At 35.4% G+C, this 23392-nt stretch overlaps 1 protein-coding gene across 2 annotated transcripts in view; it reads left to right on the top strand.

Annotated features, from left to right (window-relative positions):
* Positions 1-23392, top strand: part of abca3b (ATP-binding cassette, sub-family A (ABC1), member 3b) — a 66444-nt gene that overhangs the window by 32273 nt on the left and 10779 nt on the right. For both annotated transcript variants that reach the window (XM_016495726.1, XM_016495725.1), the window contains exons 9-23: positions 4273-4446; positions 4529-4710; positions 8596-8742; positions 10233-10362; positions 12391-12545; positions 13911-14066; positions 14244-14454; positions 15832-15982; positions 17310-17408; positions 18676-18874; positions 19910-20219; positions 20297-20570; positions 21320-21524; positions 21700-21919; positions 22008-22166. In XM_016495726.1, coding sequence (XP_016351212.1) covers positions 4273-4446; positions 4529-4710; positions 8596-8742; positions 10233-10362; positions 12391-12545; positions 13911-14066; positions 14244-14454; positions 15832-15982; positions 17310-17408; positions 18676-18874; positions 19910-20219; positions 20297-20570; positions 21320-21524; positions 21700-21919; positions 22008-22166 — 2772 coding nt within the window. The remainder of the gene's footprint in view (positions 1-4272; positions 4447-4528; positions 4711-8595; positions 8743-10232; positions 10363-12390; positions 12546-13910; positions 14067-14243; positions 14455-15831; positions 15983-17309; positions 17409-18675; positions 18875-19909; positions 20220-20296; positions 20571-21319; positions 21525-21699; positions 21920-22007; positions 22167-23392) is intronic.

Below are 23392 nucleotides of genomic sequence, written 5' to 3'. Positions count from 1 at the left end.
CTGTGCAGGCAGGAATCTCAGAGCCTGTGGAACATGTCAACATCAGTCTCTGTTTTCCATGACCGAGTGTGCTGCTTATTTGCTTTGGCTCTCTTTGCAACAGGTACTTTTGCACTGTTATTCTCACATCTGAAATAAAAAAGCAAGCATGCGGTTTACACAAACTGCATTATTAACATTATTATGATGTTCACTGATACTAGTACTAATTTATCGAAACAAAGAACACAATTATCACATAGCAAACATAGTTTACCATACAGCAAACTAAATCAAATGAAAGTAACATCTGTAAAATAGTGAATGCACACTTACCCTAAGATTCTGAATGGAGTTGAAAACTGAACGAGCATTCCCTTCCTGTGCAAGATGCAGGTGAAGGCAAGAGTGGTGTATTCAGTTCTAAAATAATTTTATAAACAATCGTTAGCATTTTTTTCCCACAGTACCTATAGTATCACTATAGTATAGTATGCATACTTCATGAGAAAACAGAATGCCAATAACAAAGAAACTAGATTTTAACCACAAATAATATTACCATATAATCTAGGAATGACTAAATGTAAATGTAAAACATTTACACCAGAGCAGATATTCGCGAACAGAAGCTTAGTTATAGTCATAAACACAAGCATGTTTAGTAGGCCTGTTATACAATACAAAAACATTTTATATCTGGGAAAATAAATTATTATTGTTAAGCACGTTATAAAGATCTTCGTGAACAGAGCCTATAGTAACGTTTTATATAGTATTGTTTATAGAACATAAAACCATCCTCACGCCGTACAACATTTAGATGTAATGAAAGGTTGCCTATCATATTTCAAAATGTGGCACTCGATTGCACACATTTTAGTCTGGAATTATAGTTTGGGAAAAGTCCAACTAGTAAATGTGTTCAAGTTTATGTCACAACAACACATTATCTATAACAAAAATAAGCAAATAATAAATATACTCAGCATAAAAGATCTCCTCCGCTGGCTTGTGCTTGCATTCTGTTTGTGAGGTAAACAAAGTTTATTCCTCTCATCGCGTCTTCATCTGAGGTAAATACAGGCTTATTCCTCTCATCGCGTCATCATCTGAGGTAAATACAGGCTTATTCCTCTCAGTGCGTCTTCTGAGGTAAATGCAAGGCTTATTCCTCTCAGCGTCTTCTTCCAAAAACGAAAAGTATCCGAGATGAACAGGTTGCTACTTTGTTTACGGTGATGTGAGCGTTTACATATCGCGCGTCTCACGTGGAGATTTGTAATATCAGTAGCGCGAGCAGCGCGTGGGTGGGATCACATTAGAGATAATGAGTTTAGACGGGAAAACGTCGTTGGTTTCATACGGATTACTTTATCACAGAATATTTGTTTCCGGTAAGAGATACTTCATTTAAGGCTAGACATGTCAAGCTTTCTATAGATATATTTCTCATGTCTGTATGTAAAGTATTAGCTGAGTTTCAGTTCATTTTAGTGACGCGTTTCTAAAAGCAGTTTGCGGACACAGTGAAGACTGAGAGCGCACCCTGTTTGTTTTCTTTATTTTACAAAAGCACAACGTTTTGTTGATATGGTGAGCATACACAAATAAAAGTAGACCCTTTACAGATTCAAGTGATGTATTACTTTTATGTGTCCAATCAAAAGTGACAGAGCATTTTATGTTATTTTCTCTGTCATCTGGAAAATATGAAAATGCACCCACCGGCGCCTTTGCCGACCCCAGGCGGTTAAGCAATATACAATGTCTTGTTTTATTTTAAAAGTGAAATATGACGTGAGTTTCCTCATTACTTTTATTATTTATTATTGTGGTTTTATACAGCTGATGTATGTGATGCAGTGGTCGGCTGTTTTCTCTTACAGCAAATCGAGGCCATGTGTCTGAAATCGAATCGGTGCGGTACAATGACCTTCTGTATTCAAAAGCCCATAGAGACTCTGCTCTCGGGTTTAGAAAGGCTGAAAATAGACCTTAATCAACACGTCCTGCTCTGCCGGATTGGCCCATTTAAAGCCCAAATGACATATTGTTGAGTGTGAAGAGGTTCTCCGCATCTCAGCGTCCCTTCGAGATGTGAATGTAAAAATAGCCCAGTGTGTCATTTTCTTCCATTTGTTGAGCAGCGGTGCCACTCTTTTCACTGCACTTTCTCTCATCACCTCTCTCATTGGCTCTTTTGTGGCTGTTCAAGGGTCAGAGGGACTGCAGCTCAAGGCCATGTGTGAGTGAGTGAGTGAGTGAGTGAGTGAGTGAGTGAGTGAGTGAGTGAGTGCAGGGGTTTGATTCTGGAGCCTTATAATGGAGACTCATTCGCATCTCACGTCCGTCATTACATCTCACACTCTGAATCTCATGCTGGTGAGAGTGAATGGCACAAAAATAGCCAGGTCACATTCACCCCAAAATGATCTTTTAATTTGTAATAGGCTTCCAGAGAAACGTCTTTGAAAAAAATATCACACTGTATTTATATATAATATATGTATATGTGACCCTGGAGCACAAAAGCAGTCTTAAGTCGCTGGGGTATATTTGTAGCAACAGCCAAAAATACATTGTATGGGTTAAAATTATTGATTTTTCTTTTATGCCAAAAATCATTAGGATATTAAGTAAAGATCATGTTCTATGAAGATATTTTGTAAAATTCCTACTGTAAATATATTAAAACTTAATTTTTTATTAGTAATATGCATTGCTAAGAACTTAATTTGGACAGCTTTAAAGGTGATTTTCCTCAATATTTTGATTTTTTTTTGCACCCTTAGATTACAGATTTTCAAATAGTTGTATCTCAGCCAAATATTGTTCTATTCCTAACAAACCATACATCAATGGAAAGCTTATTTATTCAGCTTTCAGATGATGTATAAATCTCAATTTCGAAAAATTGACCCTAATGACTGGTTTTGTTGTCCATGGTCACATATATAAATAATAATATAATTTGACTTTTTTGCTTGTTTGTTTCTTTTCTTTTACAATTGCCTTTTTTTCCCTGTGTCAGAATCAGACTTTAATAAATTTTCCCCCAAATTCTGTATAATGTGTAAAAATAATGAATGTTTTTTGGAATTGTTTTAAAAATAAAACACAAAAATAGATAGTATTTAAATATTAAATTCTTCAGAAATAATGGTAGTATTTGGTGCCCTTTTTTCCTGAGGCAAAATCAGACATCCATACATTTGTCTTCAAATAATCATTAATATAATGTGAAAAAAATAATGGAACACTATATAAAACATAAAAATGAATAATTAAATATTATATAAGTATTTATAAATGATGTTAGTATTTGCTGTTCGATGTTAGATGTTAGATCGGCATGAATTAGTGTATTACATTATTATTATTTTTTTTTTAGAGATTCATCATTGTGAATAATGGGAAATACAAAAAACACATATATATCATGGTGTGATTTTTTTTTCTCTTATTTTATATAACTTTCACAATTACCTATTTTTTCCTGAAGCAGACTTCCATACATTTTTTTCCCAAATTCACATTAATACAATATGAAAAAATAAAGTAAATTTTTTTATAATAAAGAATTTAAATAAAACATAAAAACAAATATTATTTCAATATTAAAGTGTCTTCAAATGGTAGTATTTGTATTGCTGTCTTCACTTAAGTATAAATGATTATATCATGTCTTCACTTAAATAAGTGTAACGTATTATATTACAGGATTTTTTATTTAGAGAATCACCATTGTGAATAATGCAAAATACGAACGCACACACACACACACACACACACACATATATATCAGTGTGATTTTATTTCTTATTTTATTTTAACTTTTACAATTTTTTGGGATTTTTCCCCCCTGAGAATCATGCATTTCTCCCTAAATTATTATTAATATAATGTGAAAATAATTTAATTTAATAAACTTAAATATGAATTGTTTTAAAAATAAAATGAAAACATGAGAATAAGTATTTAAATAAGTACTTTTAAATAATAGTAGCATTTGTTTTGTTGCCTTTATGTAAACCAGCAGGAATTGTTATATCACAGTACTTTTATACAGAGAATCACCATTGTAAGTAATTGGAAATATAAAAACACAAATGTCCATGCACTTTTGCAGTACGATGTTAAAACCAATGACACAACGTAAAACATCTTAAAGGTCTTAAAATAGCATCTTATAGTAAAATATAATTTCTTCCTTTTCATTTTGCTGTGAAGTTGTTTTCATATAATCCTGAGCAAAACCTAGTTTTAATTAAAGGTCTTCCTCTCCCGTAGCGAATGTGGCCGCAGCAGCGGGCAGCTTCATCTACTTCCTGAGCTACCTGCCGTACATCTTCCTGTGGCCTCGCTATGACCTGCTGTCACATGCCCAGAAAGTCTCCGCCTGCCTCATCTCCAACGTGGCCATGGCCATGGGAGCCCAGCTGATCGGCATGTTCGAGAGCAAAGGTCAGGTGTCCGACTGAACCGACTCTGCTGCTGCTCTAATCACACATCGTAAGCTGACGCTCGTGTCCTGTGTGGTCCTCAGGGACGGGCATCCAGTGGCATAACCTGTTTGAGCCGGTGACGGTGGACGATGACTTCTCTCTGGCTCAAGTGCTGGGTCTGCTGCTGCTGGACTCAGTGCTGTACGGTCTGGTGGCCTGGTACATGGAAGCCGTGTTTCCGGGAGAATATGGAGTCCCTCGTCCATGGTACTTCTTCATTCTGGTAAGTATTGTCTATATCAGTGGTGCCCAAACTCAGTCCTGGAGGGCCGGAGTCCTGAAGAGTTTAGCTCCAACCCCAATTAAACACACCTGAACCAGCTAATCGAGCTCTTACTAGGCATACTAGAAACTTAAAGGCAGGTGTGTTAAAGCAAGTTGGAGCTAAACTCTGCAGGACACCGGCCCTCCAGGACCGAGTTTGGGCACCCCTGGTCTACATGCACATCAACTGGTAGGGGTTGAATTCACTAAGAAGTTAAGCTGTTTCCTTAAGGGATAGTCCAATACTTTTTTCCTGTATCACTTTCTTTTGTCAAAAGAAGATATTTTGAAGAATGTTGGTAACTGAACGGTTTCGGTTCCCATTGACTTGCATTGTATGGATGAAAAATACAATCGAAGTCAGTGGAAACCTAAACTGTTTGGTTACTAACATCCTTCAAAATATCTTCTTTTGTGTTCAGAAGAAGAAAGTGAGGTTTGGAACGACATGAAGAGGAGTAAATGCTGACAAAATTGTCATTTTTTGATTGGACTATAGTGTAATTCTTGGAAAGTTCTTAAGACGTTCGTGATCATTTTCTTTGTAAATGATTTATATTTTATTGTGTTTTCTGTTTTTTTTGCAAACAAACAACCAAATAAAACATACATATTTTCAATATTTAAACAATAACAAAGACGACAAAATGAAGGCAAATTAGATATTAGAATAATGATGATATTTATATTTAAGTTCTTGAATTTTTTCCTAAGAACATCTTACTATTTTAATACCTATTTATTTAATGCGCTGTGTATTTTACATAAACATTTTATTTTATTTGTATTTTTTTTATTTCTCATGATGGATGATCTTTTGATTGAATTTGATACTAAATTCCATCCTTGAATTTAATCCTTTGTCAACAAATCAGGATTTTTAAGGCAAAAAGAGCATGCAAACCTTTTGTTTATTAAAATGTAAAGATAATAATATTAAAAATCCATGAATATTAATATTATTATATGCACAAATGAGCATCTGCTTTAGGATATTTTTATGCGTATGGATGTTTTATAAATCATTCATAGGAACATTTCAGAAATTAGACTTAATTGGAAAGATGACAAAAAGTCACATCATGTATAATTACGACAGATCGTTGTATATATAATCATATGAACTCACGCACATCCCCAGTAATTGTAATGTATGTCACTAGTGTTACAGTATGTTGTAATGCTAAATATTTGAAATGACCCAAATGAATTTGTTAAACAACTTCCCTTTGAGCATTTAAGACAAGTTGAAAGTTATTCAGACTTTAAAAAGTTTAATAATTATGATGATTTTTAAGAACATTGTTTTCATGAGCTCAAATTGTTGCTATTAAATTTTGTTTTTAAAACGATCCTAAGAAAAAATTAATGTTTTTGGCAGTGCAAAATATTCTTAACTTTATTTTTAGAAAATAAGAAGATAGCAGAATTTTGTTGTTAACAATGTTTTGTGAATCCGGCCTTCAATGTTTTTGACCATGAGCGTGTTTATTTTGAGCGATTTATTTCCTCAATCCTCAAACTTATAAACGTGCGCATCACATGGATTAGTGTTCTTGCGAAACTGTGCTCAAAGTAGGTTTATTTTGGCCTCATGAACTTGTCGCAGAGATAAGCGGTTCACCCATGGGAAGTCTTCAAAGTGCGAGGTAGTGAGAACCAGCACGAGCGCAACTTGAGTGACTTTCCTGACCGACAGGCTCTTGAAAGACAGGAAGCATTTGGTCTCGGCAGGAAAACCGTGCTTATGTCATCAAGACGGCCAGGAAGTGCATGCGCAGCCTTATCTCCAGACATACAGGATTTGCTGTAGGGCGTGAAGAGGGAGGGGATGAAGAACAGTGGACATGATTTGCGCAGAGCTATTGTATATCTAGGACACCCGCTGCGTCAATGCTTGTGTTTGCAGATAGGCTTATCAGCGAAGCGGCAATAAAGACCCCTTCAGAGTGAAAGTGATATGAAACAATGGCCTTCTAGGTCACACCTTTGACTCAGTGGATGTCTAGCATGTTAATACACAAATGCCTTTGTACACAGAGTGTAACGTAATGAATGACCTGGCTTTTGAGCTTATCTGAAAATGTTTTAACAGATTTATGGGTTTACAGGAATTTCTTACACTTGATTAGTTACTTATTAGTAGTGCTGTCAAACGATTAATCGTGATTAATCGCATCCAAAATAAAAGTTTTTGTTTACATAATATATATGTGTGTGTACTGTGTATATTTATTATGTATATATAAATACACACACATACAGCATACATTTGGAAAATATTTACATGTATATATTTATATTCTTATATTTTATATTATATATAAATATATTGAGCATATAAACATAACATATTTTTCTTAAATATATACATGCATGTGTTTATATTTATATATACATAATAAATATACACATTATACACGCATATATTATGTAGACAAAAGCTTTTATTTTGGATGCGATTAATCGTGATTAATCGGTTTACAGCACTACTTATTAGTTATGTTTTTAGTGTTGTTTTTTAAGGCAAGCATCACTTATTACTGTTGTTCACGTTTAGGGATTTGAATGGCTGTAACACTGACATAGTTTATTCTGTGGACGTGATGGATGTTACATTAAATGTTACCTGAGCACTCTGCTGAAATGAACCAATCTATGCTGGTTTATTAATTAATCTTAAACCAATCTGTGCTGGTTTTCTGGTCTTAACTGGTCTTCTGCCTGGACATTATCAACCTGGGGACTTGAGCAAACCTCCAAGGAGGCTTCAATATGACTTAAAATGATTTCTAATGTCTAGAAAAACCTGGATATATGAGGAAGGCTAATTTAAAAATGTGATTTTTAGACCTGGAAAAGTCATACGATATAAAACATGTATAACATGGGCATTTTTATACATTTTTCTAGTTATGCCAAGTGCTACAATTTTTTTATGAGGTATAAATTGTGAGTAAAAAAAAAAGACCAGCAAACCAGCTTAGGCTGGTTTAAGCATGTTTTTTTCAGCAATGCAATTATCAGTGAAACTTGTGAAAACAATCCTATATTACATATATTTAAAGTCATGTTTTCCTTGACAGACTTCAGACGTTTAAGGTGCAGTCACGTTTACTGGATTTTTACATTGAAATCCAGTTATTTCAATGAGAATCTGCGCAATTGGTTCAAGTTGGTCACTCTAAATCGCAGCAGAATTACTTTTTGCATTTCAGCATTAAACGTAGTTGAAACGTAACTTTATGTATAAACTAAATATTTACAGAAACCTCTGAAATAGCAGATCGATTGAATTGCGTCAGTAAATTGATGTTTTACCTGACAGACTTCGAATGCTTAAACTGCGGCTACATTTACCATTGTTGAGTCAATATTCAACGGCAAAATCCAGTTGTTTTTTTCCAATAGGAATCCACGCAATCAGGAATTTCGCAACAAGTTCAACTGGTCATGTGAACCATTGACAACATGAACCATAAAGATACAATTTAAAAAATCGATCTAAATTTAAGAGAATATCGGAATCCACAGCACAACTATCATGATAAACGATACACAGGAATATCATTAGGATCACTTTCAGAATTTTTTTTTTTTTCCAGCTGATGAACGATAAAAACATTGACTGCCAACCAGAATCCAACCTTGGTGTGAACACTAATATAGTTATCATTATCTTATAATTATCATTCTTAATGTGAACAGGCCTTTGCACTCATTTACATTTTATGAGAGAGAGCATTATGTGAATGTTTATGAAACAAATGGGGAACATTTAGCCATTATGGTGTAATGTTATGAATGTGTTTATCTAATATTTCTCCTCCTCATCTGCGCTCAGCCCTCATACTGGTGCAGCAGTCCTCGTGTGGCCCTACTGAAGGAGAAGGAGGAAGAGGAGGAGGCCGAGAAGGTGTCGAAGGGCGAATTCATTGAAGAGGAGCCAGCTGGACTGGTCTCAGGGGTCAAGATCAAACATTTGGCAAAGGTATCATCAGATGCATGGTGTTTTGCTTTAAAGGGGTCATATGATGTTGCTAAAAAGAACATTATTTTGTGTATTTGGTGTAATGAAATGTGTTTATGAAGGTTTTATTTTTTTTCACATACTGTACATTATTGTTGCTCCTCTATGCCCCGCCTTTCTGAAACACGTCGATTTTTACAAAGCTCATCGGTCTAAAAAAAGCGAGGTGTGCTGTGATTGGCCAGCTATCCAGTGCGTTGTGATTGGCCGAATACCTCAAGCGTGTGATGGAAATGTTATGCTCCTTACCATACTGTGATGCCTTGTCCCGGCACGACGAGACAAAAACATTAAAACACATTATAAACGAGGCATTTGTTGCATCCAGTGGGGACATAATTACGGATTATAATGACTTGTACTGTATTTTTACGCGTTGCGTTGCATCGCGTCGCGTAAACATAAAACCATGTCTGCATTTGTGATCGGAGAAATGACAAACAACAAGCGCTACTCTACACTGGAATTAATTAATTATAACATTTAGCTACTTGAATTAATTATTCGATCGAGAGAGAGAGGGTGAGAGAAGTGGGTGTGTGTGTGTGTGTGAACCTGCGTCAGCGCGTCTCTCTACAAACATGAATATGAATATGTAGCAATTCAGTATCTAAGCTATTTTATTAATAAAAGTCACGGGGCAGGGTTCACAACAAGTTTGTGTCCTCGTGAATGTTTGTATGTGTGCGCAGCGCGATCTCCGATCTCGCAAACCAAAATAATAGACATGATTTTCTCAGGCCACATGTAAAATGATATGAATTATTATAAAAATTATTAAAATGAATACGTATGGATGACAGTTGATTACAATGATAGTTCAGTTTATTCCCCTCATTATTAATAGTTTCCCCTGTATGATAAATAAAGTTAATTGTCCTATATTAATAATACTTATTAACATTGTTATCTATAATCCCTTTTATAGTATTATGCATGTCAAAAACCAACAAGATTTTTTTTTCACCATGTTTCCAGTCCAAACGATGTTTACAGAGCAGAGGTCACCTTTTTAATTCCAATTGGAGAGATGGACTTTTGTTTGTCTTTTATTATTATTATTTTGTGCTGTATTATTGGTTACTGTGCTATTTCTCTTTCTAAAGGCAGCAATAAATAACACTTTATTATCTAAAGAGTGTCCATGTGATCTTATAAATTAATAATTTTGTGAAATGAATAAATGCATAATAATCGTCATAACCGTGAAACCGTGATTATTCCTCAGACAATAATCGTACCAACAAAGTCTATAATCGTTGCATCCCTACATCAGTGGCAAATCCTTTAAATATGAAAAACGTACTTACAGTCTGTGTACTTACAGCATTGTAGTCTACTCTACCAGGATCAGCGTTTTTCTCCTGTAGAAAAACATAAACACTTAACATGGCTTAATGCGACCCCTTTAACTGTTGGAGAAAGTGAACATGTGGATCCTTCTGTCGCAGGTGTTCAAAGTGGGAAATAAGACCAAGGAGGCAGTGAGGGATTTAACGCTCAACATGTTCGAAGGCCAGATCACTGTCCTGCTGGGTCACAACGGAGCGGGCAAGACCACCACACTATCAATGCTGACAGGTAATGAACACAGCAATGCCGTTTTATGTATAAAATAGTGTGACTGTCCCTCTCATATTGCTTTAGGAAATGTGATTCATTTTAGCGAGTCAGTTTGTTTGAAGGGTTTTAATGAACTGGTTCAACAAATGATTCATTTGAATCATATCTGTTTTGTGTTCTTGTAACATCCTACATGATATTGTATATCATCAGTTTTGTGGTGGAATGTTTATGATTCAGTTAAATTATATTTTTAACACTTTTTAAGTGTTATAGTGTAAATCTTGTGGCAGTTGAAAACAGAAGTGAATCATGTAATCTGATATTAAGTCGAATGTCATCTTAAATATGTAGTTAGCCACTTTATGTTAGTAGCTTATTATGTAATGTAGCTATATTCTTTTTAAAAATAGTATCTTGACTGTTTAACTGCATTAAATTGAGTAATTTGTAGCTATTTTAAAAGTAGCTTCACAACTTGTATATAAACTGATTATAAGTTGTTGTTTTTTTAAATATTTTTTTTTTATATTGATTGACCCCTTAAATATTTTCATAGTTTAGCTACTTTGTTAGCAGCTTGTATAGCTTGTATATTATTGAAAGAGTACCTTCTTACAAGTACTTGGGCATTTGGATTGATGATAAACTTATTACACAGGCGGTGAAAGAGCTTCACACTGCATTTCAGTCATTGGAAAGTGCTCTGGTTATCTTAATAACCCTTATCTCAATGTTTATGTTTACTTTTAGTGCCAAAAAGAAACTTGTAGAAGTTACTAAGTTGTGCTTGATTATGGTGATATATTATGCATGCATGCAGCCTCTTCCATCTGAACAAGCCTTGATTCAGTGTACCAAGCTTCATTACGTTTTATTACAAATGCAAAATCCCGTACTCATCATTGCATTCTATATGAGATGGTGGGTTGGACATCACTGACCATACATAGAAAACAGCACTGTTCCATTTTTATCTATAAAGCAATGTTAGGTAAACTTCCAGCTTATCTCTGTACCCTTCTTTGTCTTCGTTCGGGCAGTTACCAGCTACGCTCTTCCAAGTGTTTGCTTTTTAACGTACCTCGAGTTTGTACAGAACTGGGGAAAACTGCATTTTCATATTAATTTACAAAAAGATCTAAAACTAGATAAATTTGTGTCTATTGATGAATTTAAAGGCATCATAAAGAAAGTGGTATTGGAAGCTTGTGATTGTTTTTGTTGAGAGGATGTTTAAATATTGTTGTAATGTGTACTTCTTGTATTTTAAAATTGTCTTACTGTATGGCTGCTACCTTGGCCAGGTCTCTCTTGAAAAAGAGATTTTAAATCTCAGTGAGACTTCCTGGTTAAATAAAGGTAAAAATATAAAAAAAAATTAAAAATATATATAGAGAGCTACAAGCTAGTCTAGCTTTTAATATACCTGAAATTATGATTAGCTTTTAGCTAGTTTGAATGTAGCTTCATAACATTTAACTGATTATAGGTATATTTAAAAAATATATATTTTCCCCTTAAAAACTATAACAGTTTAGCTATTCTTTGTTAGCAGCTTGTAATATAGCTACAAGGTTATGTACTTTCAGTTTATGATTAGCTTGTAGCTAGTTTGAAAGTACTGTAACTACACAACAGTGTATATAAACTGATTATGTTATATTTGAAAAAGATATTGTCCCCTTAAATACCTTCACAGTTTAGCTACTTTTTGTGTTAGCAGCTTGTAGTGCTACAAGCTACAAGCAAGTGTAGCTTTCATTTACTTTGAAATTAGCTTGTAGCCTGACAGCTTCATTCATATCCAAGTCATTTAGCAAATGTTCTTATCCAGAACAACTTACAAAAGTCTTTAGATCTGCACATTTATTAACTAAATACAGGCCTCTGATTCATTCTTGCCAAGCCAAGCTAAACGTTATCTCTTATAGCTCGCAGCTATACCACTGATTCAGCTGTAACTGTAAACAGTGATAACGGAGGTCAGTCAGAGTTGATCGCTTCTTTACATCATTCAAACTCTCTTTGTCTCTTCATTCTCAGGCCTTTTCCCACCCAGCGGCGGCCGTGCGTACATTAACGGTTACGACATATATCAGGACATGGCTCTGATCCGCCGCAGCCTGGGTCTGTGTCCGCAGCACGACGTGCTCTTCGACAACCTCAACGTCCGAGAGCACCTGCTCTTCTACACACAGGTAGTTGCAGACCGAGGACGTCTGCATAGATACCCAGCTCATCTACATTATCCATTTTTCTGATAAAATGCTCTACGTGCTCTTTTAGTTGAAAACTTCATTTGTAATAAAGTGCAACAGTTCCCACCTTCATTATCAGTGACTTCCTTATCATTATCAGTTCCAAAAGTATTTTTTCTGTTCCCTTTTTTCCATATGGATTTTTAAAAGACTTCATTAAAGAGATAAAAGCCATAAAACCAAACCAACCAGGTACCAGTGTTATTTTGGTATCACTGAGAGACAGTAGTTTTTGTTTGTGTGTTTTGAATTAGTTTTTACTTTTAGATTTGATTTTTTCGTTTTAATTTTAGTTAAAGTAATATTCTATAAAATTCAGTTTTTAGTTATTTTAGTGTAGTTTTTTTTGTCTATATGGCTATATGTTTTAATTTTATTTCAGTTTTTGTTTTAGTTATTTTAGTACAGTGTTTTATGTTTTATATTATAAGTTTTTTTTATATCATTTCAGTTAAAGTTTATTTTAAGTAACGAATGTTTTTTATGGTTTTAGTTCAAGTTTAGTAAACTTTTTAGTAAACTTTGTTGGGTTTTGTTATTTTATTAGGTCTTTCTTTTTCTATATGTCTAGATGGTTTTATTCATTTTTATTTTCAGGTTTTAGTTATTTTAATGAATCAAGTTAATCTAAATAAATAAGAAATATTTCACTAGGAACTAAGTTTTTTTATATAGTTGTGAAAGTCTTTTTTTATGGTTCTAGTTTTAGCCTAATTATTATAACCTTGCCAGCTGTGAGGTGAATCAAACTTTGATTTGAAGCAGAAAGCTATGTGAAAATTGGACAACAAGACAAAGAAGACTGTGTACTTAACAGCTTAAATGAGGGAAAGAACTATAAACCCATGAAGCATTGTGGATGAAATTCAAATAAAAAACAATGGAGACATACGAAATGATTCATTTAAAGTTACTAATATAGAAACAATGTTTTTTAAGTTTGTTGCACAATATGCAAATAAAAGTGAATATACAAATATATAAGTAGTTCGAGAGCGTTGGGAGATTTGCTTGTTGCGATTCTCTGATTGGTGGAGATTCCTCTGCAGAAAATGTAGTAATGTAGTTGTTCACCAGGAATTTGAAAAAGTTGAAATAATGTTGGACAATGGCTTCAACAAAAGCATATACAATCCATAAACAATGTCATAGATCACAGTACGTCTGTCTCTAAAGGTTTGCAAGTTATTGTTAAAAATCAGTAGCCTATGGAGAAAATGAATGGCATTTTTACTTCTGGAACCAACTCTTGCACTGTATTCAGCATTCAGATGGATCTTCACATATCTTGTCTCTTCTCTTCAGCTGAAGGGTTATCCTCGCAAAAAGATCCCTGATGAGGTGGACCGCATCCTTCGGATCCTGAATTTGGAGGACAAGCGTCATGCGCGATCCAAAACCCTCTCTGGCGGGATGAAGAGGAAGCTTTCCATCGGCATTGCTTTAATTGGAGACTCAAAGGTCAGGTGTATTTCACGGTACATTTTATGTTTAGCAGATGTTTTTGCATTTGTGTTCTGTTTATTAATTTCCATGTTGGTCCAGCTTGGATTTTCCATCATTACATAAAAGTTTCCCATTAGTGTTAGCCACTCTAATGGTAACACAGTCCATGTGCTTTTGTTTATTTCCCTGTAGGTGGTGATGCTGGACGAGCCCACCTCAGGAATGGACCCCTCAGCCCGCCGGGCCACCTGGGACCTGCTGCAGGGCGAGAATCGTGGCCGCACCATCCTGCTCACCACGCACTTCATGGACGAGGCCGACCTGCTGGGAGATCGGATCGCCATTATGGCCAGCGGAGAGCTCCAGTGCTGCGGCTCGTCTCTCTTCCTCAAGAACAAATACGGTGAGACCGCTGCAAGATCATGACAGGAACAGAAAGATGTTCTCACAGGACGTTTGTGCAGAAGATTATATTTCAAATTTGACAATTATATTTCTGTTGTTTTTAGTTGCGCTTTGGCACTCTCGCAACACATAAGTGTGAGTTACCACTATTGCGCTGTCCTTTCCAGATCGTTTGATATGTAAACTTATGTATACTTTTTAACCCAAATGAACCTTGTTGTTTTCAGGGTACATCACAGCAGCATCCATCCATTATTATTATTTTTTAAAGGGATAGTTCACCCAAAAATGAAACACGTCCGCAATCTCTCTGCACTGTATAAATAATGAGTGACGTATACGCGCGACAGATCGCTTCCGCACATGCGTCTACTATCATAGATATGTATAGATGCCCTATTCGACCGCTCCAGATACGTTGACGCTTCCGCCATTTTGGAACGTATCTTAGTGCTTAGTGACCATAGAAACAGTCACTAATGAGGCATCTACTTTTATATATCTATGTCTACTATGCCAGAGCACGTACACGCGTCACGCGCCGGTTGTTGTGAACGCGCTCAGACATTGCGGTGGATCAGAAGTAAAAAATTATATAAATACTGTTCAGTTTCTTGCACAGACCGATCGTTTCGTGTCTTAAGACCTCAATGTATCGCCACAAGCAGCAGGGTTTAATTTGGTTTTGTCTGTGTATGTATTTTTTACTCTTAAAGCCGTGGAGCCCATTGACTGCCATTGTAAGACTGACAGACTGCAACGGTTTGAGTTAAAAATCTTCGTTTGTGTTCTACTGAAGAAACAAAGTCACCTACATCTTGGATGCCCTGGGGGTAAGCAGATAAACATCAAATTTTCATTTTTGGGTGAACTATCCCTTTAAGTTATATTTATGGGCTTTTTATGCCTTTATTCGGACAGGACAGTAGAGAGCAGACAGGAAATCAGTGGGTAGAGAGAGACGGGAACGGGATTGACAAAGGACCACGAGATGGGATTCGAACTCGGGTCGCTGCGAGCGCAGTTGCGCTGTATATATGCGCACTAACCATGAGGGCATTGGCGCCAGCCCAGCTATAATTTTAATATGCAAAACCAATCATAGCAGTTGGCATTTACTTCCATTTACTTGAATGCGCCTCGCCTATAAAAACAGACTGCTCTGCAGAAAACAGGACACAAAATAGCCTATTACTGCTAAATTCTGATGCTTTTTGATGTCAAAATCTTGTTTACACTATAAGTGGACCTGAGACAACATTATAAAATAATAATAATAAAAAAAAAGTAGTGTTTTGCTCCAATAAGAACTTCGCTTCTAGCTAGTAGTCTCCAAAAAAAAAAAAGTATCTGATTTAATCTTGTATTTCTACAGGTGCGGGTTACCACATGGTTATAGTAAAGGATGCGTTTTGTAACGTGTCCGAGATCACCCGTCTAGTGCACATGTATGTGCCTGATGCCACTCTAGAGAGCAGTGCAGGCGCTGAACTCTCCTACATATTGCCCAAAGAGAGCACCAGCCGGTAAGACAACACTGACTTCACATGTCTACTGCATAGTGTACTGTGCACTGTGTTTAAAATAGTGAAACCAAATGATTTATGCAATGCATTTCAAACAGTAGTAAGAAACATTGTCCACTTATTATGTTGCATGTTTAATGCAGCGAAAAGTAGTTGGTCATCCAGTGTTTCAGTGCATGAAGAAGTCTGTATACTGGCAACAATGCTGCATACTACAAAAACATCTGATTTGAAGAGATTACATGTTAGACTTGACAGGAATGCAAACATCAAGGTCTCATCCTCATTGCCTTTAATCAATAACCTTGATTGCACAAACTCTTACAAGAGACAATGACTTATAAAAAATGGTTTGATGTATCCAGATAAATGAAGCACATGAGACTTTGGTCTTGGTTCTTTGGTCTGGTTCTTGTGAGCTGCCGTAGCAACAGACAAACTAAATTTACCCATTGATCTGTTTTTTAGTGAAGGTCTCGAAACAACAGTCTGCTCTGTTCATCGGACGTGTGTTTCTCGTCCCTGATTCACTAAACCACCGTCAGTGAGAGACAAACATCCTTAAAGCACTTCTTCAAAGAAATAGTGCATCTGAAAAGTGAATTTATATCATTATTAATTGTCCTTATGTTCCTTAAATTATCCAAAATATTTTTTTAATGGAACCAGGGTTATGTTGTTCACTAAAATCTTTAAAAAATGACTTGAAATAAAAATAAACATCAACTGAAATAAAATGTTGAATACATGTAATATTTAAAAAGTATATAATAATATATATATAATAAAAAAAATGACCCAAACTATAAACTGAAACTTTATAAAAACTATATAGACATTATATATGAAATATATATAAAAATAATAAAAAAATGACCAAAAACAATAAAATTGCTAAAACTTTAACATGAAAACAGAAAATATAAAATGGTTTCATTCAAAATATTAACAAAAATATAAATGTATTGCATTGAACTACAAAAGCATTTTATAAAGTTGATCAAGCTCCAAAAATTGGCAAAAGTACCATAAATGTATTCTAAAAGTAGTCCATAATTGTTCATATTTTGCAAATGCTGACAACTATTTAACAGCGCTATCAAAGGGTATTAGTAGACTTCTGATCTAGCTTATTAATAATATATTGACTATTTTTGAGGTGCTTCATACAAGTTTTCAGTGACATTAGAATAATAAGTTTGCATTTTTAACTAACAGAAAATAGCATTAAGATGAATATATGTGGATGGTTTTGGCAGAAGTGATTTCAGTTATTGATATTCATACGTGTTCAGGTTTGAGTTATTACTGTGTTGTTTCTCGGCAGGTTTGAGCTGCTGTTTGCTGAGCTGGAGATGAATCGAGACGAGTTGGGCATCGCCAGCTATGGGGCGTCTGTTACCACTATGGAGGAGGTTTTTCTCAGGTACTTCACCACGAGACCACCACAAATAATGAAGAATCTCTAAAGATACTGTGTGCTGTGACCTGAGATTTGTATTTTTTCCTTGTATTATTTATAGTATTACTATACTGTTCTACTATACTATTATAGCATTTAATATATATTTTTTATTTTTTTCATTTTCAATTTTCATTTAAATTGTAGTGTAAATTAAATGATTTAGTGTATTATTAAATATTTAGTAATTTTGCTGTGCTTGTCACTTTTATTGTTTTTTAAAGCTATATTTCTATATAGCTTACATTTATTTTTTTATTTTATTGATCTTAATTTTATTCAAGTTAGTTGCCAAGGCATCTCTAATTCTTGTTTCTTTTTTTAAGTTTTTCATCAAATCTTTATTTTATTTCAGTTAGCAAAAATAATTTTGAATAGTTTTAGTTTTAATTACCAATAACAACACTGTCTCACTCTCCTTTTAAATCTCACAATCGCTCCAAAGCTGTGTATTCATTTCAATAATGCCACAAACAAAAGAAAATACATTAATATTAGCATAAATTCAATCACGTAGCACAGATGAGGGCTTTTCTTGTTTACATATCAATACCAATAAACTACATTAGCGTGTTTGCTGAAACGCAAAAAGCTTGAAATTGAAGTGAAAAATGTATTGCTGGAAAAAAGCTAAACTATTTAAACAGCCATTGTGTAAACAGTATGCTCCCTGAGAAAGATTTTAACACTGACCGTATCCAGTCTAAATTCACGCCACAGATTTGAAATGCTCTTTCAGAAAAAGAGGTCTTCTGAGACTTAAAGAACTGCTGAATTAGATATACGAACTGATTCGTTCAAAAGGACTGATTTGCATGACTTCTCAACCCTACAGAGAACTGAGAAGTGTGATTTTGCAGGACTAAATTACAGACCTGTGCTCTCAAAACATACCCTGCAGAAACACGCTCAGTCTCTAGTGTGTCATTCACAAGAGCATTTTTAACCACTGCTCCTTTTTCATCTCCACAACATTTTTCATAATGGTTTTGGAGAGCTCAAGTGCAGTCCTGAATCTTCTGTCCCACTTTAAACGGCCATTAACTGTAGGACGGGGTGCAGATTGACAGATTCTGATTGCGTCATTTTTGTGAACCCTTCTACATTTTACATAACCGCTTTTGTGTAGGCACATACAATGGCCGCCCAGCTGTGTCCCAGTAAGGGCCACTTTCTTTCATGCAGATCCTCATTTATGTAACCGTTTGTGTCTTTGTGCTCACTCTCTCAGGGTCGGGAAGCTGGTGGACTCCAGTCTGGATATTCAGGCCATCCAGCTTCCGGCTCTGCAGTATCAGCATGAGCGGCGGTCACATGACTGGACCATGGACGACTCCAGCAGCATCAGCGGCATGACGGACGTGACGGATTTCACTGACAGCGGCACTATGATCTCAGAGGACGGCTCCAACATCAAACTCAACACTGGGGTCAGTGACTTCGGCGCTTCTCACAGAAAACTTACTGTGCTTTTAGAAATGAGCTGCATTCACTTTTCTAAGTAGTTGACCTAAACCCTACTGACTGAGAGTGAAAGATTCAGAATATTATAGAGACTTCTGGATTCTTGTGACTTGGCATCCTAACAAAGACTTGTATAGACAAGCACTATTCACATGGTCATAAATATTATCGTTAGTATATTATTTCTCTAGCACCTCTAAATGCCACTGTAAGTTTTCCAGTATTTTTCCTCAAGAATATCAAAATAGGGCTTATACCTTTATAAAATGTTCATCCATCTCAGGAGGTCAAATTAAATGTTAATAGTGGATGTTTTAGTTATTTATTTAAACTAATTTAATACCCTGATTTGTGTGATTTTTTTTTTTTCTAGCATAAATATCAAATAAAATAGATGTAATTATTATAAAAATTTAATAATATAATAAAATACAAAAAAATTCAAAATTAAATTAAAATGCCAGTATGGCTAACAAATTACTACTTATGTGGGGGAACATCATGTTACAGTATTGTTTTGGTAATAATGTTTGGTAAAATAAGTTTGTTAATTAATGATTAAAAAAACTAAATTAAAAAAAAAAAAATGTTCTTGCTCACCAAGGCTGCATTTATTTGATCAAAAATACAGTAAAAACAGTACTATTTGTGAAATATTATTACAATTTAAAATAACTGTTTACTATTTGAATATATTATAAAATATAATTTATTCCCGTGATGCACAGCTGAATTTTCAGCATCATTACTCCAGTTTTCAATGTCACATCATTCTAATATGCTGATTTGCTGCTCAAGAAACATTTCATATTTTTATCAATGTTGAAAACGGTTGTGCTGCTTCATATTTTGTGGAAACTGTAATACATTAATTTTTTCAGGATTCTTTGAATAGAAAGTTCAAAAGAACAGCATTTATTTGAAATTGAAATCTTTTACATTTATTTAGATAGATTATTTATTTTTATCATTCATGATTTTCTGCATGTGTTTAACCTCAGGCCAGGCTCTATATGCAGCAGTTCTATGCTATGTTCCTGAAGAGGGCACTCTACAGCTGGCGCAACTGGAAAGTGATGGTGGCTCAGTTTCTGGTGCCGCTCATTTTTACAGTGTTGGCTCTTGTAGTGGCCCACACCCTCCCTGGAAGCCAAATCACGCCCCTGCTCCGTCTGCTGCTAAAACAATATGGCCCTACTTACGTACCCGTGGCTGTAGATGTCAATGCTGGGCCGCTGGCTACAGCTCTGGCTGAGATCTACACAGCACAGCTGCCTTCCCAGAATGCCATTGCTGCCACTAATATAACAGGTAATAAAAAAAAAACGAATGAATAAATAAACAGTAGCTGCCTCAAAAACATCCTAACCTGTGGTTTGTCTGATCAGATTTGTCAGAGTACGTGCTATATAATGCCATGAGGGAGGGCGGAGCTTTCAATGAGCACTGCGTGGTGGGCGCGACCTTCAGGAGCCGATCCAGGAAGAACACTGAGGTCATCGGCTACTTCAACAACCAGGGCTATCACACCCCCGCTACGGCACTCATGCTGGTTGACAATGCTCTCTACAAACTATTAGCAGGACCCGATGCCTCAATCCAAACTGGAAATTACCCCATGCCACGCAACATGTCTGAGACGGCCCAGAGCCAGCTTTCTGAGTATGTAACCTCTTTGAGAGCATTTAGTGGTGCTTGCCAAGTAATGAAATCGGTTTTATTTTTTCCCAAATTCTAACTTTCCATTTTAATGCATACAAAACATGGTAAAAATTTATTTATTTTTTTTTTTCCTGGCAGTTGACAGTATTTTCTGATTTATGGAGTGATAATTAGAGATCTAAAATCCCCTTTAATTTTAGTTAATTTTTTCAAGTAAACTTTTATTTATTTTTTTATATCAGAAATTATAATAAACTTTTCCTAGATTCTGTTTATTTATGATTTAATACAATTCTTTATAAAAAAAATGGTGGTAATCAAATTAATGCAAAAAAAAATTGCCATTTTACAAACTGTTTTATTTTTTAGAAAAAAGAGCGCTGCACAACAGAGGTTTACTGTTTAAATAAATAAAAAAAATGTACAAAAAATTGTGATATTCCTTAAAGTAATGTTTTAATATATTGTTTTTATTATTATGAAGTACATTCTACTGTACAATAGTAATATATGTATGTCATAATTTCTTCAAGTTAAACTGAACTTCATGTAACAGTCTTTTGCTGTTTAATATTCATAGACACTAGCCCATATCATGTCTTGATTTTGTGCTGTCCGTGATTCTGTCAGTGTTTATGCATCACGAAAATCAGCCTGAGGAGTCAGAACAAACCCAGAACCCTAAGTGAAATTAACTTGGGACACCTAGTCGTTTAGTTGGTTTTTCATCTTAATTTTTGTCTCTACAGGGGCCAGACAGGCTTTGTCATCGCCATAAACCTCATGTTCGGCATGGCATCATTAGCCAGCACCTTCGCCCTGCTCCTCGTCTCTGAGCGATCGGTGAAGTCCAAACATGTGCAGCAAGTCAGCGGGGTCTACCTCTCCAACTTCTGGTTCTCCGCTCTGCTGTGGGACCTCATCAACTTCCTGTTGCCCTGCCTGCTCATGCTGGTCAGTATGAATGTACTGTCTAGGTTCTGTCAGTGGTTCTTAATCTGGAGGCCCCATCACAGTTGCAAGGGTGCCGCAAAATGCTTTCAAATAATACAAAGTATGCTTTAAAATAAGCTAAAACTTATAGTGATTTAAATGCATTGGATATATGAGGGCGCTTTGTTATTTCTAGGTGGTCTTCCGAGTGTTTTCAGTGAAAGCATTTGTGGCCGAGAACCACCTGGTGGACGTTCTGCTTTTGCTGCTTCTGTATGGCTGGGCGGTGATTCCCCTCATGTACCTGCTCAGCTTCCTGTTTGCCACGGCTGCCACCGCCTACACGCGCCTCACCATCTTCAACATCCTCAGCGGCACAGCCACCTTCCTCGCGGTCACCATCATGACCATACCAGGTGAGACGCGCACATCCGCACTTGCATTTAAATTCTTGCTAGAATGTCTGTTCTCACACATTGCATTCTTGTTGTTGTCTTCCCTCAGAGCTAAAGCTAGTAGACATGTCTCACCTCCTGGATAAGATCTTCCTGATCTTCCCAAATTACTGCTTGGGCATGTCCTTCAGCGAGTTCTACCAGAACTACGAGATCATCACCTTCTGCACCTCCAGCACCTTTGCCGAGATATTTTGCAAGTACAACAGTGAGTGTCTGATAATCACCCTGAAAAACCACCTGACCTGAAAATCATGAGCTCATGCTAGGTCAGTAGGCCGATACTGATCCAATACCAGTGCAGTTTTAAATCAATATAGTTTGTAGCTTTTTAAATCAATGTAGAATTTCTGTGTTGACCTCACTTTTTCTTGTGTTAAACACAATCTACCAAATATAGACAACTTCATTTTAATGATAAAAAAATATATATATATATTATCATATTCTATGACAAAAATACTACTATAAACAAGGTTAGTGTATAATTCAGCATAAAATTTATTCTAGAAAAATCATGAGTGCACACTAATTTAATAAAATCTGAACATTTAGTGAAATAACACTATTTAGTGGGGAACAAATAAAAGTGGATAAGTGTAGGATTAAATCTGGTAAAAATCTGGTAAAATGTTACAAATTTTGTATTGTAAAATATATTCATGAAAAACAAGTAAATATATTCATATGAAAAACAAGTAAATATATTCATATATAGTGGTTCCTGAGGACTGGAGTTGAGAACCACTGATATAGATGGCTAGATATAATGGAATTATTGGTTAGATGTGATGGATGGATGGTTAGATATAATGGATAGATGGTTAGATTTGATGGATTGTTGATTAGATAGGATGGATCGTTAGATATAATGGAAAGATGTTTATGTATGATGCATGGATGGTTAGATGTGATGGTTAACTAAGAAGAATGGATGTTTAGATATGATGGACGGATGTTAGATATGATGTATAGATGATTAGATATGATGGATGGATGGTAAGATATGATGGATGGATGGTTAGATATGATATATAAATGGTTAGATATGATGTATAGATGATTAAATGTGATATAGATAGTTAGATATAATGGAATTATTGGTTAGATGTGATGGATTGATAGATGGTTACATTTGATGCATGATGATGGATAGTTATATATAATGAAAGATGGTTATGTATGATGGATGGATGGCTGGTTAGATATGATGGTTAACTATGAAGAATTGATAGTTAGAAATGATAGATGGTTAAATATGACAGATGACAATTTCCACACCACAATCTGTCGAGCACATCTTACCAGCAAACATACACTCATTCACATCCTTCGCTCCACTCTCTGAGGCAGAAGTCTCCAAACTCATCCTTTCCAATCATCCTGCTACTTGTCCACTTGATCCTATTCCATCTCATCTCCTTCAAGCCATTT

The sequence above is a fragment of the Sinocyclocheilus anshuiensis genome, unplaced genomic scaffold (assembly GCF_001515605.1).
Source record: "Sinocyclocheilus anshuiensis isolate Anshui unplaced genomic scaffold, SAMN03320099.WGS_v1.1 scaffold1075, whole genome shotgun sequence".
In the NCBI taxonomy this organism is placed as follows: domain Eukaryota; kingdom Metazoa; phylum Chordata; class Actinopteri; order Cypriniformes; family Cyprinidae; genus Sinocyclocheilus; species Sinocyclocheilus anshuiensis.
Note: the sequence above shows the minus strand (reverse complement) of the source record. Positions and strands in the feature narration are given on the sequence as shown.